The sequence below is a fragment of the Leuresthes tenuis genome, unplaced genomic scaffold (assembly GCF_036924035.1).
Source record: "Leuresthes tenuis unplaced genomic scaffold, fLeuTen1.0.hap1 SCAF_17, whole genome shotgun sequence".
Taxonomy (NCBI): Eukaryota; Metazoa; Chordata; class Actinopteri; order Atheriniformes; family Atherinopsidae; genus Leuresthes; species Leuresthes tenuis.
Genome location: NW_027325371.1, coordinates 2096929 through 2112572, shown reverse-complemented (window position 1 = coordinate 2112572; position 15644 = coordinate 2096929). Strand labels below are relative to the sequence as shown.

The window sequence follows — 15644 nt, the reverse complement described above, 5'->3', positions numbered from 1 at the left end:
GACCTGAATACATCCATCCTTTGCAGCTTTCACTACTTTTCATGCCAGTTCATTATTCTAAAAATCACATTTCTACGTTAAAGGAGGAGCTTTTACAATATGACTCTTTAAAGATTAAATGACCAAAATGTTAATGACTGTGTCGACTCCATCCATCAGCTGTCATCCCTCAGAGGACTGCAGAGCAGCTGGACTGGTTCAGAGTCTCAGGAGGAAATCTCTGAAGCATCTGAAAAAAAACCTCGTGTTTCCTGATGAAACGTGTCATGCAGGCTGCTAAAGTAACACAGTTAAACTGCGACATCTAGTGGTGCTAAAGCACACTGTGCTGCTTGTACCAACAAGGAGGAAGAAGGTAAAAATGCTGTTATTTTATCTCAGTTTATGGGGGGAGAAGGAAAGTTTAAATGTGATTAATCTGCCGAAATAAATTATTTGAATCAGTGTTCTTTTTTTTTTTGTTTTAGATCAAACTAAAAATAGAAAAAAATTTAATTTCTCTTTATAAGAACTGAACAGCAAATGACCAAATTTCACATGTAAATATGAATAAAAACCAGAAATATTCAGCTGTGGCTTCTTCAACACATTTAAAGTTCATTTTCCTCCGAATGAAAACTAAAGCGGGTCTGTAGCTTTAAGTCGGTCGTCTGATATTTGAAAAAGAGCAACAAGAACAACTTTAGTTATTCTAATTAATTTTCATCTTCAATGCAACGTCCAGCACAGCAGAGATGAAAACGCTCAGATGGCACTAATCCAAAGTCTTATTCCACATTACAAACAAACTGACATTAAATATATATTTATAGATTCAGTTCAAAGTATTTCCAGCTCTTAAACTGTCTGTACAGCTGAAACATCCCTGAGGCATGAACTCAGAGTGAAACAGAGCTCAGAGCCCACATTAAGGCGGCTTTAGTCCACCTCCTCAATAGTTGGCCCCTGGCTGGCGGCCCCTGCCTGCTCTCTGCAGGAACCGGCGGGCGTCCCTCCCTGATACAACTTGCTGATGATGGGGTTGCACACTTTCTCCAGCTCTTTCTGCTTGTGTTGGTACTCGTCTTTCTCAGCCAGCTGGTTGTTCTCCAGCCAGGTGATGGTCTCCTCACACTTCTCAGTCACCTTCTTCTTGTCCTCCTCGCTGATTTTGCCCTTCAAGCTCTCGTCCTGCACGCTGCTCTTCACGCTGAAGGCCAAGGACTCCAGGGAGTTCTTGGCAGCCATTTTGTCCCTCTGCAGGTCGTCCTCAGCTCTGTATTTGTCGGCGTCCTGCACCATCCTCTCGATCTCCTCTGGGCTCAGGCGGCCCTTATCGTTGGTGATGGTGATCTTGTTCTCTTTGCCGGTGCTTTTGTCCACCGCCGACACGTTCAAGATCCCGTTGGCGTCGATGTCGAAGGTGACCTGGATCTGCGGGACCCCTCTGGGAGCGGGTGGGATTCCCGTCAGCTCAAACTTGCCCAGCAGGTTGTTGTCCTTGGTCATGGCTCTCTCCCCTTCGTAGACCTGGATCAGGACCCCGGGCTGGTTGTCACAGTAGGTGCTGAACACCTGGCTTTGTTTGCTGGGGATGGTGGTGTTGCGTTTGATCAGGGACGTCATCACCCCTCCGGCCGTCTCGATACCCAGGGACAGAGGCGCCACGTCCAGCAGCAGCAGGTCCTGAACGTTGCCCGAGGCGTCCCCGGAGAGGATGGCGGCCTGGACGGCGGCGCCGTAGGCCACCGCCTCGTCCGGGTTGATGCTCTTGTTCAGCTCCCGGCCGTTGAAGAAGTCCTGCAGCAGTTTCTGGATCTTGGGGATTCTGGTGGAGCCTCCCACCAGCACCACGTCGTGGATCTGGCCCTTGTCCATTTTGGCGTCCCTCAGGGCTTTCTCCACCGGCTCCAAGGTTCCCCTGAACAGGTCGGAGCACAGCTCCTCAAAGCGAGCCCTGGTGACGGAGGTGTAGAAGTCGATGCCCTCAAACAGAGAGTCGATCTGGATGCTGGCCTGGGAGCTGGAGGACAGGGTCCTCTTGGCCCTCTCACAAGCTGTGCGCAGCCTCCTCAGGGCTCTCTTGTTCTGGCTGATGTCCTTCTTGTGCTTCCTCTTGAACTCCTCCACAAAGTGGTTGACCATGCGGTTGTCAAAGTCCTCTCCGCCCAGGTGAGTGTCTCCGGCCGTGGCCTTCACCTCGAAGATGCCGTCTTCGATGGTCAGGATGGACACGTCGAAGGTGCCCCCGCCCAGGTCAAAGATCAGGATGTGGCGTTCTCCCGACTTGCCTTTGTCCAGACCGTAGGCGATGGCGGCCGCCGTGGGCTCGTTGATGATTCTCAGGACGTTGAGTCCCGCGATGACGCCTGCGTCTTTAGTGGCCTGTCGCTGGGAGTCGTTGAAGTACGCCGGGACTGTGATGACGGCGTTGGACACCTTTTGGCCCAGGTAGGCCTCGGCGACCTCCTTCATCTTCACCAGGACCATGGAGGAAACCTCCTCGGGGTAGAAGGCTTTGTCCTCCCCTTTGTACTCTACTTGTATTTTGGGCCTCCCTCCCTCTGAAACCACCTTGAAGGGCCAGTGCTTCATGTCCGCCTGCACCACTGGATCATCACACTTTCTTCCAATCAGTCTCTTGGCATCAAACACAGTGTTGCTGGGGTTCAGAGCCACCTGGTTCTTGGCTGCGTCCCCAATCAGCCTCTCGGTGTCGGTGAAGGCCACATAGCTGGGGGTGGTCCTGTTGCCCTGGTCGTTGGCGATGATTTCTACTTTCCCGTGCTGGAAAACCCCCACACAGGAGTAGGTGGTGCCCAGGTCGATGCCGATCGCTACGCCTTTAGCTGCAGGCATCTTGGCTGAGTTGGCTTTGTGTCCTAAAGCTGCAGAGACACAAATGAGGAGGAGCATGAGGAAAGGGAACATCTGCAGCAGCTGTTGGAGCTTCAGCTGTTTTCTGTCACAAACTGAGTCCCAGCATCAGAGGACTGAGGTCATTCAGAGTGAATGCATCGCTTCAAATCACATGAGTTAAATATATCAAGAAAGAACAGAAACTAAACCATTAAGCTGTTAAATCTGCAACAAGACTCAATTATTTAGATACACATAAAAAGCTTCTGTTCGCTTTAATGTTACAGAACCGCAAAGTAGGCAGAAAACCGAGTTACTGACAGATTTGAACAGTTCTGTGATAAGTCAGAGCTTCTTATATTCTTACTGTTCAAAACAAGTATGATTAGATAAAAAGATGTTCATTTTTTAAATAAAGTCACTTAGTAGCAGCAAATTATTTCTTTTGGCGTTAACAAACAGAAAAATATCTAGAAGTAGACCTAAAACAGGGAAAACTTTAGATGAGTACTTACTCTGGATGGAAGGTCAAATAAAGCTGGATTAGAATTGAAATCAGTTCCTCTCCGCTGCGCAGCTCGTCTTCAGCTGTAGTCTTCAGTGTCTCTTCTCGGCTCTCTTCTTCTCTGAACTGCCGGTGTTCACCACCAGCACCGTTTTTATTCTTCTTCGCTCCTTTCTCGTTGTTTCTTGAGCTTTCCCTTGACTCTCTTGTCCAATCACAGGTCAGTGCGGCGCTCTGCGTCATGACGTCATCCGCGAGAAGTTTCTACTCGCTTCTCGTCGCTCAGAGAAATCGTTAAAAGTATTAATCAGAAAAATATAGTTTTAGGTCATTTAGGATTCATCTTCTGAATACAGTAAGAGTGACAGCGAATATAGACAGAGTGATGTTTAAAAGCTCCGTGAAAAATTCAAATAAATCAGGACACAAATCTACTTTAAAACCAACCGTTGATCGAATTCTTCTTAATATTATTCCATTAAAATCTCAAATATTTTTTTTTTGAATAACAAGATTTAATCCATGCCGAAATGATTAGAGGACATTAGAGATTAAAATGAGTTGCTGGACTCTTTTTACAACTCTGTACAAAAACCAGGAGACCAGAAATGCTTTAAAACGGTCGTTTCTTAAATGGAGTCTTGGAGCACAGCGTCTGTTTGGAAAAGGAGACATTTAATCAACATTTACATATAAATTTGGATATTTATATTTGAAAGTGAGGTCAATCTGTTGATATTTACTACAATTGCTTGAAAATTCAAAATAATTCATAAAATATAAGCCTTTGGGCCTTTTTTCTTCTATTCAGACTATATTATTTAGTAGTTACTGTGTATTTTTATTCATGATTTGGTGCGTTGATGATCAGCTCAGATCATTTGATTGTCATAGCAACGAGTCACAACAAAAGACATTTAAAACACTTCGGCTTCTCTTACTACAGTGAGGAACCTTGGAGTTATTTCTGACCAGGATCTGTCCTCTGACTCTCATATAAAACAGGTTTCTGCCTTCTTTCACCTTCATAATATCATTAAAATCAGGAACATCCTGTCTCAGGGTGATGCAGAGAAACTGCTCCATGCATCTGTTCCTTCAGGACTGAACTACTGTAATTCTTTATTATTGGGTTATTACTCTTTACTATATGTTTGGTTTAGTTTTGAACCTTTCTTTTCTCTCTCTGCTGACTCTAAACAGTTATTTACATGTTGAATAAATGGAGATTCTGATGCTGATTAGAGATTAAAGCACCCAGCAGTTCATGTCAGTACGGCTCAGTGCTTAAACTGACACAGAAGTGGAAATATTCTGATCGTTGCTCTGTAACAAAACCTTTAGAAACCAAACAATCAGCCACATTATGGAGATGAGACAGTTAAAAAGCGTCTCCATGACTCAAGGACAAGAGAATAAAAGCTGGATTTACTGTAATTATGAGTGAACTCCCACTCTGCTGGTGATAGAAACTGTGGTGGGAAACAAAACCTTCATACTTTAAGTTGTTTAAGATGATTTAAGTGGGTTTCTTCCTCCATCGCTGCTCTTTCTGGTGATTTTACATCATTTTGTGACTTCATTTGGAGCCTTTTTATATTCATTTAGAGTCTTTAAGGCTGTTTTTATTGGATTTATTTGAGTTTGCTTATCTTTGAGGTTGATGTGTCTCTTCGTGCTGATTCACAATCTGAAGGTTTTAGAAAGTTTTAGGTTTCTTCTCCGTCATTATGGCTCCTCTTTTACCCCTTTTAGATCTCAGTGTTTGCAGCTTTTGTTTCCTTGAGTTCATTTTGAGTCTTTGTGGAGTTTTTGAAGCTTTTTCTCATCATTTTTCCTCTCAGTCCATCCATCATATTAACAGATGCACCCAACAAAATCCCCTCCCAGCTGTGGTGAAGCGACCAAACAGACGACCCATTTAATCCCACACAGCCCTGTGTTACACGGCCGTGTTGAACTCTGGTCCCATTGCTGCAGAAAACACTGCTGTTCTGCTGCAGCTGGTGTCTTAACCCCAAAGGGATCATTTAAACTGAAGCTAACTGTACTTTTAGCAGTGAATAAAGAACAATTCCACTCTCTGTTCAGGTTTGATGGGATTTCTGATCTTCCTGCTCAAACTGTTTCCAGATCAGTTTCAGCATCTTTACAAAGCTGCATTCACTGCCCTCTAGTGGCTAAAACGGCTCATTTAGTTTAAATTTACTTTAAAACGGGTTTCATTCTATTCAATCAGGGGAAAAGATGACGTTAATTGTTCTGTGTGAAAGTCAAACCCAGTTTAACTGGAGATAACAGATGTTAGCTCTGTTTTCAGGTCACATTTCTTATTTTTGCATTTACCTGAACAAAAGTATTGAATCCAGCTGTTTATTGACTGTGTCTATGACAAGAAATCTGATAGAAACAAACCAGTCATGTTCTACGTTCCTCTGGAGGCTTTTTATTGGTCAATTTCTAAAAGAAAACAAGAAGCAGAAAGAAAGAAACAGTCATAAAACTGACTTTAGTTTTTATTGCACAGTCCAGCAGAGCAAAGATAAACATATTTAACTTCTGTACATCTTCAGCATCACTGATTTTAGGAATTATTCATCAAAAATATACAATTTAGATACAAAGTTCCAGTTCTTCAGCCACAGCAGTGAAACCGGTTCAAACTGTTTTTAAGGGAAGACGTGGAAACAACCAGTTATTTCTGAGCTATAAAACGAGGCTCCGACAAACAGCTAAACAGAGCTCAGAGCCCACATTAAGGCGGCTTTAGTCCACCTCCTCAATAGTTGGCCCCTGGCTGGCGGCCCCTGCCTGCTCTCTGCAGGAACCGGCGGGCGTCCCTCCCTGATACAACTTGCTGATGATGGGGTTGCACACTTTCTCCAGCTCTTTCTGCTTGTGTTGGTACTCGTCTTTCTCAGCCAGCTGGTTGTTCTCCAGCCAGGTGATGGTCTCCTCACACTTCTCAGTCACCTTCTTCTTGTCCTCCTCGCTGATTTTGCCCTTCAAGCTCTCGTCCTGCACGCTGCTCTTCACGCTGAAGGCCAAGGACTCCAGGGAGTTCTTGGCAGCCATTTTGTCCCTCTGCAGGTCGTCCTCAGCTCTGTATTTGTCGGCGTCCTGCACCATCCTCTCGATCTCCTCTGGGCTCAGGCGGCCCTTATCGTTGGTGATGGTGATCTTGTTCTCTTTGCCGGTGCTTTTGTCCACCGCCGACACGTTCAAGATCCCGTTGGCGTCGATGTCGAAGGTGACCTGGATCTGCGGGACCCCTCTGGGAGCGGGTGGGATTCCCGTCAGCTCAAACTTGCCCAGCAGGTTGTTGTCCTTGGTCATGGCTCTCTCCCCTTCGTAGACCTGGATCAGGACCCCGGGCTGGTTGTCACAGTAGGTGCTGAACACCTGGCTTTGTTTGCTGGGGATGGTGGTGTTGCGTTTGATCAGGGACGTCATCACCCCTCCGGCCGTCTCGATACCCAGGGACAGAGGCGCCACGTCCAGCAGCAGCAGGTCCTGAACGTTGCCCGAGGCGTCCCCGGAGAGGATGGCGGCCTGGACGGCGGCGCCGTAGGCCACCGCCTCGTCCGGGTTGATGCTCTTGTTCAGCTCCCGGCCGTTGAAGAAGTCCTGCAGCAGTTTCTGGATCTTGGGGATTCTGGTGGAGCCTCCCACCAGCACCACGTCGTGGATCTGGCCCTTGTCCATTTTGGCGTCCCTCAGGGCTTTCTCCACCGGCTCCAAGGTTCCCCTGAACAGGTCGGAGCACAGCTCCTCAAAGCGAGCCCTGGTGACGGAGGTGTAGAAGTCGATGCCCTCAAACAGAGAGTCGATCTGGATGCTGGCCTGGGAGCTGGAGGACAGGGTCCTCTTGGCCCTCTCACAAGCTGTGCGCAGCCTCCTCAGGGCTCTCTTGTTCTGGCTGATGTCCTTCTTGTGCTTCCTCTTGAACTCCTCCACAAAGTGGTTGACCATGCGGTTGTCAAAGTCCTCTCCGCCCAGGTGAGTGTCTCCGGCCGTGGCCTTCACCTCGAAGATGCCGTCTTCGATGGTCAGGATGGACACGTCGAAGGTGCCCCCGCCCAGGTCAAAGATCAGGATGTGGCGTTCTCCTGACTTGCCTTTGTCCAGACCGTAGGCGATGGCGGCCGCCGTGGGCTCGTTGATGATTCTCAGGACGTTGAGTCCCGCGATGACGCCTGCGTCTTTAGTGGCCTGTCGCTGGGAGTCGTTGAAGTACGCCGGGACTGTGATGACGGCGTTGGACACCTTTTGGCCCAGGTAGGCCTCGGCGACCTCCTTCATCTTCACCAGGACCATGGAGGAAACCTCCTCGGGGTAGAAGGCTTTGTCCTCCCCTTTGTACTCTACTTGTATTTTGGGCCTCCCTCCCTCTGAAACCACCTTGAAGGGCCAGTGCTTCATGTCCGCCTGCACCACTGGATCATCACACTTTCTTCCAATCAGTCTCTTGGCATCAAACACAGTGTTGCTGGGGTTCAGAGCCACCTGGTTCTTGGCTGCGTCCCCAATCAGCCTCTCGGTGTCGGTGAAGGCCACATAGCTGGGGGTGGTCCTGTTGCCCTGGTCGTTGGCGATGATTTCTACTTTCCCGTGCTGGAAAACCCCCACACAGGAGTAGGTGGTGCCCAGGTCGATGCCGATCGCTACGCCTTTAGCTGCAGGCATCTTGGCTGAGTTGGCTTTGTGTCCTAAAGCTGCAGAGACACAAATGAGGAGGAGCATGAGAAAAGGGAACATCTGCAGCAGCTGTTGGAGCTTCAGCTGTTTTCTGTCATAAACTGAGTCCCAGCATCAGAGGACTGAGGTCATTCAGAGTGAATGCATCGCTTCAAATCACATGAGTTAAATATATCAAGAAAGAACAGAAACTAAACCATTAAGCTGTTAAATCTGCAACAAGACACAATTATTTAGATACACATAAAAAGCTTCTGTTCACTTTAATGTTACAGAACCGCAAAGTAGGCAGAAAACCGAGTTACTGACAGATTTGAACAGTTCTGTGATAAGTCAGAGCTTCTTATATTCTTACTGTTCAAAACAAGTATGATTAGATAAAAAGATGTTCATTTTTAAAATAAAGTCACTTAGTAGTAGCAAATTATTTCTTTTGGCGTTAACAAACAGAAAAATATATAGAAGTAGACCTAAAACAGGGAAAACTTTAGATGAGTACTTACTCTGGATGGAAGGTCAAATAAAGCTGGATTAGAATTGAAATCAGTTCCTCTCCGCTGCGCAGCTCGTCTTCAGCTGTAGTCTTCAGTGTCTCTTCTCGGCTCTCTTCTTCTCTGAACTGCCGGTGTTCACCACCAGCACCGTTTTTATTCTTCTTCGCTCCTTTCTCGTTGTTTCTCGAGCTTTCCCTTGACTCTCTTGTCCAATCACAGGTCCGTGCGGTGCTCTGCGTCACGACGTCATCCGCGAGAAGTTTCTACTCGCTTCTCGTCGCTCAGAGAAATCGTTCGAAGTGTTAAACAGAAAAATATAGTTTTAGATCATTTAGGATTCATCTTCTGAATACAGTAAGAGTGACAGCGAATATAGACAGAGTGATGTTTAAAAGCTCCGTGAAAAATTCAAGTAAATCAGGACACAAATCTACTTTAAAACCAACCGTTGATCGAATTCTTCTTAATATTATTCCATTAAAATCTCAAATATTTTTTTTTGAATAATAAGATTTAATCCATGCCGAAATGATTAGAGGACATTAGAGATTAAAATGAGTTGCTGGACTCTTTTTACAACTCTGTACAATAACCAGGAGACCAGAAATGCTTTAAAACGGTCGTTTTTTAAACGGAGTCTTGGTGCACAGCGTCTGTTTGGAGAAGGAGACATTTAATCAACATTTACATATAAATTTGGATATTTATATTTGAAAGTGAGGTCAATCTGTTGATATTTACTACAATTGCTTGAAAATTCAAAATAATTCATAAAATATAAGCCTTTGGGCCTTTTTTCTTCTATTCAGGCTATATTATTTAGTAGTTACTGTGTATTTTTATTCATGATTTGGTGCGTTGATGATCAGCTCAGATCATTTGATTGTCATAGCAACGATTCACAACAAAAGACATTTAAAACACTTCGGCTTCTCTCACTACAGTGAGGAACCTTGGAGTTATTTCTGACCAGGATCTGTCCTCTGACTCTCATATAAAACAGGTTTCTGCCTTCTTTCACCTTCGTAATATCATTAAAATCAGGACCATCCTGTCTCAGGGTGATGCAGAGAAACTGCTCCATGCATCTGTTCCTTCAGGACTGAACTACTGTAATTCTTTATTATTGGGTTATTACTCTTTACAATATGTTTGGTTTAGTTTGGAACCTTTCTTTTCTCTCTCTGCTGACTCTAAACAGTTATTTACATGTTGAATAAATGGAGATTCTGATGCTGATTAGAGATTAAAGCACCCAGCAGTTCATGTCAGTACGGCTCAGTGCTTAAACTGACACAGAAGTGGAAATATTCTGATCGTTGCTCTGTAACAAAACCTTTAGAAACCAAACAATCAGCCACATTATGGAGATGAGACAGTTAAAAACCGCCTCCATGACTCAAGGACAAGAGAATAAAAGCTGGATTTACTGTAATTATGAGTGAACTCCCACTCTGCTGGGGATAGAAACTGTGGTGGGAAACAAAACCTTCATACTTTAAGTTGTTTAAGATGATTTAAGTGGGTTTCTTCCTCCATCGCTGCTCTTTCTGGTGATTTTACATCATTTTGTGACTTCATTTGGAGCCTTTTTATATTCATTTAGAGTCTTTAAGGATGTTTTTATTGGATTTATTTGAGTTTGCTTATCTTTGAGGTTGATGTGTCTCTTCGTGCTGATTCACAATCTGAAGGTTTTAGAAAGTTTTAGGTTTCTTCTCCGTCATTATGGCTCCTCTTTTACTCCTTTTAGATCTCAGTGTTTGCAGCTTTTGTTTCCTTGAGTTCATTTTGAGTCTTTGTGGAGTTTTTGAAGCTTTTTCTCATCATTTTTCCTCTCAGTCCATCCATCATATTAACAGATGCACCCAACAAAATCCCCTCCCAGCTGTGGTGAAGCGACCAAACAGACGACCCATTTAATCCCACACAGCCCTGTGTTACACGGCCGTGTTGAACTCTGGTCCCATTGCTGCAGAAAACACTGCTGTTCTGCTGCAGCTGGTGTCTTAACCCCAAAGGGATCATTTAAACTGAAGCTAACTGTACTTTTAGCAGTGAATAAAGAACAATTCCACTCTCTGTTCAGGTTTGATGGGATTTCTGATCTTCCTGCTCAAACTGTTTCCAGATCAGTTTCAGCATCTTTACAAAGCTGCATTCACTGCCCTCTAGTGGCTAAAACGGCTCATTTAGTTTAAGTTTACTTTAAAACGGGTTTCATTCCATTCAATGAGGGGAAAAGATGACGTTAATTGTTCTGTGTGAAAGTCAAACCCAGTTTAACTGGAGATAACAGATGTTAGTTCTGTTTTCAGGTCACATTTCTTATTTTTGCATTTACCTGAACAAAAGTATTGAATCCAGCTGTTTATTGACTGTGTCTATGACAAGAAATCTGATAGAAACAAACCAGTCATGTTCTACGTTCCTCTGGAGGCTTTTTATTGGTCAATTTCTAAAAGAAAACAAGAAGCAGAAAGAAAGAAACAGTCATAAAACTGACTTTAGTTTTTATTGCACAGTCCAGCAGAGCAAAGATAAACATATTTAACTTCTGTACATCTTCAGCATCACTGATTTTAGGAATTATTCATCAAAAATATACAATTTAGATACAAAGTTCCAGTTCTTCAGCCACAGCAGTGAAACCGGTTCAAACTGTTTTTAAGGGAAGACGTGGAAACAACCAGTTATTTCTGAGCTATAAAACGAGGCTCCGACAAACAGCTAAACAGAGCTCAGAGCCCACATTAAGGCGGCTTTAGTCCACCTCCTCAATAGTTGGCCCCTGGCTGGCGGCCCCTGCCTGCTCTCTGCAGGAACCGGCGGGCGTCCCTCCCTGATACAACTTGCTGATGATGGGGTTGCACACTTTCTCCAGCTCTTTCTGCTTGTGTTGGTACTCGTCTTTCTCAGCCAGCTGGTTGTTCTCCAGCCAGGTGATGGTCTCCTCACACTTCTCAGTCACCTTCTTCTTGTCCTCCTCGCTGATTTTGCCCTTCAAGCTCTCGTCCTGCACGCTGCTCTTCACGCTGAAGGCCAAGGACTCCAGGGAGTTCTTGGCAGCCATTTTGTCCCTCTGCAGGTCGTCCTCAGCTCTGTATTTGTCGGCGTCCTGCACCATCCTCTCGATCTCCTCTGGGCTCAGGTGGCCCTTATCGTTGGTGATGGTGATCTTGTTCTCTTTGCCGGTGCTTTTGTCCACCGCCGACACGTTCAAGATCCCGTTGGCGTCGATGTCGAAGGTGACCTGGATCTGCGGGACCCCTCTGGGAGCGGGTGGGATTCCCGTCAGCTCAAACTTGCCCAGCAGGTTGTTGTCCTTGGTCATGGCTCTCTCCCCTTCGTAGACCTGGATCAGGACCCCGGGCTGGTTGTCACAGTAGGTGCTGAACACCTGGCTTTGTTTGCTGGGGATGGTGGTGTTGCGTTTGATCAGGGACGTCATCACCCCTCCGGCCGTCTCGATACCCAGGGACAGAGGCGCCACGTCCAGCAGCAGCAGGTCCTGAACGTTGCCCGAGGCGTCCCCGGAGAGGATGGCGGCCTGGACGGCGGCGCCGTAGGCCACCGCCTCGTCCGGGTTGATGCTCTTGTTCAGCTCCCGGCCGTTGAAGAAGTCCTGCAGCAGTTTCTGGATCTTGGGGATTCTGGTGGAGCCTCCCACCAGCACCACGTCGTGGATCTGGCCCTTGTCCATTTTGGCGTCCCTCAGGGCTTTCTCCACCGGCTCCAAGGTTCCCCTGAACAGGTCGGAGCACAGCTCCTCAAAGCGAGCCCTGGTGACGGAGGTGTAGAAGTCGATGCCCTCAAACAGAGAGTCGATCTGGATGCTGGCCTGGGAGCTGGAGGACAGGGTCCTCTTGGCCCTCTCACAAGCTGTGCGCAGCCTCCTCAGGGCTCTCTTGTTCTGGCTGATGTCCTTCTTGTGCTTCCTCTTGAACTCCTCCACAAAGTGGTTGACCATGCGGTTGTCAAAGTCCTCTCCGCCCAGGTGAGTGTCTCCGGCCGTGGCCTTCACCTCGAAGATGCCGTCTTCGATGGTCAGGATGGACACGTCGAAGGTGCCCCCGCCCAGGTCAAAGATCAGGATGTGGCGTTCTCCTGACTTGCCTTTGTCCAGACCGTAGGCGATGGCGGCCGCCGTGGGCTCGTTGATGATTCTCAGGACGTTGAGTCCCGCGATGACGCCTGCGTCTTTAGTGGCCTGTCGCTGGGAGTCGTTGAAGTACGCCGGGACTGTGATGACGGCGTTGGACACCTTTTGGCCCAGGTAGGCCTCGGCGACCTCCTTCATCTTCACCAGGACCATGGAGGAAACCTCCTCGGGGTAGAAGGCTTTGTCCTCCCCTTTGTACTCTACTTGTATTTTGGGCCTCCCTCCCTCTGAAACCACCTTGAAGGGCCAGTGCTTCATGTCCGCCTGCACCACTGGATCATCACACTTTCTTCCAATCAGTCTCTTGGCATCAAACACAGTGTTGCTGGGGTTCAGAGCCACCTGGTTCTTGGCTGCGTCCCCAATCAGCCTCTCGGTGTCGGTGAAGGCCACATAGCTGGGGGTGGTCCTGTTGCCCTGGTCGTTGGCGATGATTTCTACTTTCCCGTGCTGGAAAACCCCCACACAGGAGTAGGTGGTGCCCAGGTCGATGCCGATCGCTACGCCTTTAGCTGCAGGCATCTTGGCTGAGTTGGCTTTGTGTCCTAAAGCTGCAGAGACACAAATGAGGAGGAGCATGAGAAAAGGGAACATCTGCAGCAGCTGTTGGAGCTTCAGCTGTTTTCTGTCACAAACTGAGTCCCAGCATCAGAGGACTGAGGTCATTCAGAGTGAATGCATCGCTTCAAATCACATGAGTTAAATATATCAAGAAAGAACAGAAACTAAACCATTAAGCTGTTAAATCTGCAACAAGACTCAATTATTTAGATACACATAAAAAGCTTCTGTTCGCTTTAATGTTACAGAACCGCAAAGTAGGCAGAAAACCGAGTTACTGACAGATTTGAACAGTTCTGTGATAAGTCAGAGCTTCTTATATTCTTACTGTTCAAAACAAGCATGATTAGATAAAAAGATGTTCATTTTTAAAATAAAGTCACTTAGTAGTAGCAAATTATTTCTTTTGGCGTTAACAAACAGAAAAATATCTAGAAGTAGACCTAAAACAGGGAAAACTTTAGATGAGTACTTACTCTGGATGGAAGGTCAAATAAAGCTGGATTAGAATTGAAATCAGTTCCTCTCCGCTGCGCAGCTCGTCTTCAGCTGTAGTCTTCAGTGTCTCTTCTCGGCTCTCTTCTTCTCTGAACTGCCGGTGTTCACCACCAGCACCGTTTTTATTCTTCTTCGCTCCTTTCCCGTTGTTTCTCCAGCTTTCCCTTGACTCTCTTGTCCAATCACAGGTCAGTGCGGCGCTCTGCGTCATGACGTCACCCGCGAGAAGTTTCTACTCGCTTCTCGTCGCTCAGAGAAATCGTTCGAAGTATTAATCAGAAAAATATAGTTTTAAATCATTTAGGATTCATCTTCTGAATACAGTAAGAGTGACAGCGAATATAGACAGAGTGATGTTTAAAAGCTCCGTGAAAATTTCAAGTAAATCAGGACACAAATCTACTTTAAAACCAACCGTTGATCGAATTCTTCTTAATATTATTCCATTAAAATCTCAAATATTTTTTTTTGAATAACACGATTTAATTCATGCCGAAATGATTAGAGGACATTAGAGATTAAAATGAGTTGCTGGACTCTTTTTACAACTCTGTACAAAAACCAGGAGACCAGAAATGCTTTAAACGGTCGTTTTTTAAATGTAGTCTTGGAGCACAGCGTCTGTTTGGAGAAGGAGACATTTAATCAACATTTACATATAAATTTGCATATTTATATTTGAAAGTGAGGTCAATCTGTTGATATTTACTACAATTGCTTGAAAATTCAAAATAATTCAGAGAATTTAAGCCTTTGGGCATTTTTTCTTCTATTCAGACTATATTATTTAGCAGTTACTGTGTATTTTTATTCATGATTTGGTGCGTTGATGATCAGCTCAGATCATTTGATTGTCATAGCAACGATTCACAACAAAAGACATTTAAAACACTTCGGCTTCTCTTACTACAGTGAGGAACCTTGGAGTTATTTCTGACCAGGATCTGTCCTCTGACTCTCATATAAAACAGATTTCTGCCTTCTTTCACCTTCGTAATGTTGTTAAAATCAGGAACATCCTGTCTCAGGGTGATGCAGAGAAACTGCTCCATGCATCTGTTCCTTCAGGACTGAACTACTGTAATTCTTTATTATTGGGTTATTACTCTTTACTATATGTTTGGTTTAGTTTTGAACATTTCTTTTCTCTCTCTGCTGACTCTAAACAGTTATTTACATGTTGAATAAATGGAGATTCTGATGCTGATTAGAGATTAAAGCACCCAGCAGTTCATGTCAGTACGGCTCAGTGCTTAAACTGACACAGAAGTGGAAATATTCTGATCGTTGCTCTGTAACAAAACCTTTAGAAACCAAACAATCAGCCACATTATGGAGATGAGACAGTTATAAAGCGTCTCCATGACTCAAGGACAAGAGAATAAAAGCTGGATTTACTGTAAATATGAGTGAACTCCCACTCTGCTGGGGATAGAAACTGTGGTGGGAAACAAAACCTTCATACTTTAAGTTGTTTAAGATGATTTAAGTGGGTTTCTTCCTCCATCGCTGCTCTTTCTGGTGATTTTACATCATTTTGTGACTTCATTTGGAGCCTTTTTATATTCATTTAGAGTCTTTAAGGATGTTTTTATTGGATTTATTTGAGTTTGCTTATCTTTGAGGTTGATGTGTCTCTTCGTGCTGATTCACAATCTGAAGGTTTTAGAAAGTTTTAGGTTTCTTCTCCGTCATTATGGCTCCTCTTTTACTCCTTTTAGATCTCAGTGTTTGCAGCTTTTGTTTCCTTGAGTTCATTTTGAGTCTTTGTGGAGTTTTTGAAGCTTTTTCTCATCATTTTTCCTCTCAGTCCATCCATCATATTAACAGATGCACCCAACAAAATCCCCTCCCAGCTGTGGTGAAGCGACCAAACAGACGACCCATT

The 15644-nt window shown here is 45.3% G+C and overlaps 3 protein-coding genes and 1 long non-coding RNA gene across 7 annotated transcripts in view; 1 reads left to right on the top strand and 3 right to left on the bottom strand.

Annotated features, from left to right (window-relative positions):
- Nucleotides 1–15644, top strand: part of LOC140273964 (uncharacterized) — a 145116-nt gene that overhangs the window by 92696 nt on the left and 36776 nt on the right. The gene's annotated exons all lie outside the window — the stretch shown is intronic.
- Nucleotides 893–3522, bottom strand: LOC140273575 (heat shock 70 kDa protein 1). 2 transcript variants are annotated; one of them, XM_072369188.1, is made up of 2 exons: nucleotides 3354–3522; nucleotides 893–2867 (listed from the first exon to the last, which is right to left on the bottom strand). In XM_072369188.1, the coding sequence occupies exon 2, from the start codon at nucleotides 2836–2838 to the stop codon at nucleotides 919–921; it is 1920 nt and encodes a 639-aa protein (XP_072225289.1). In that variant the 5' UTR covers nucleotides 2839–2867; nucleotides 3354–3522; the 3' UTR covers nucleotides 893–918. The 2 variants fall into 2 exon arrangements, with proteins under 2 accessions (XP_072225289.1, XP_072225290.1); XM_072369189.1 differs by having other exon boundaries at nucleotides 893–2861.
- LOC140272926 (heat shock 70 kDa protein 1) lies at nucleotides 5842–8739 on the bottom strand. Of its 2 annotated transcripts, none has more exons than XM_072368435.1 (2): nucleotides 8545–8739; nucleotides 5842–8058 (listed from the first exon to the last, which is right to left on the bottom strand). In XM_072368435.1, exon 2 carries the CDS (start codon nucleotides 8027–8029, stop codon nucleotides 6110–6112), a length of 1920 nt encoding a protein of 639 aa, XP_072224536.1. In that variant the 5' UTR covers nucleotides 8030–8058; nucleotides 8545–8739; the 3' UTR covers nucleotides 5842–6109. The 2 variants fall into 2 exon arrangements, with proteins under 2 accessions (XP_072224536.1, XP_072224537.1); XM_072368436.1 differs by having other exon boundaries at nucleotides 5842–8052.
- Nucleotides 11032–13886, bottom strand: LOC140272927 (heat shock 70 kDa protein 1-like). 2 transcript variants are annotated; one of them, XM_072368437.1, is made up of 2 exons: nucleotides 13735–13886; nucleotides 11032–13248 (listed from the first exon to the last, which is right to left on the bottom strand). In XM_072368437.1, exon 2 carries the CDS (start codon nucleotides 13217–13219, stop codon nucleotides 11300–11302), a length of 1920 nt encoding a protein of 639 aa, XP_072224538.1. In that variant the 5' UTR covers nucleotides 13220–13248; nucleotides 13735–13886; the 3' UTR covers nucleotides 11032–11299. The 2 variants fall into 2 exon arrangements, with proteins under 2 accessions (XP_072224538.1, XP_072224539.1); XM_072368438.1 differs by having other exon boundaries at nucleotides 11032–13242.

What these genes read in the sequence shown, in the direction of transcription:
- LOC140273575 (XM_072369188.1), bottom strand. Translation starts at nt 2,838, where the DNA reads ATGCCTGCAGCTAAAGGCGTAGCGATCGGCATCGACCTGGGCACCACC.
- LOC140272926 (XM_072368435.1), bottom strand. Translation starts at nt 8,029, where the DNA reads ATGCCTGCAGCTAAAGGCGTAGCGATCGGCATCGACCTGGGCACCACC.
- LOC140272927 (XM_072368437.1), bottom strand. Translation starts at nt 13,219, where the DNA reads ATGCCTGCAGCTAAAGGCGTAGCGATCGGCATCGACCTGGGCACCACC.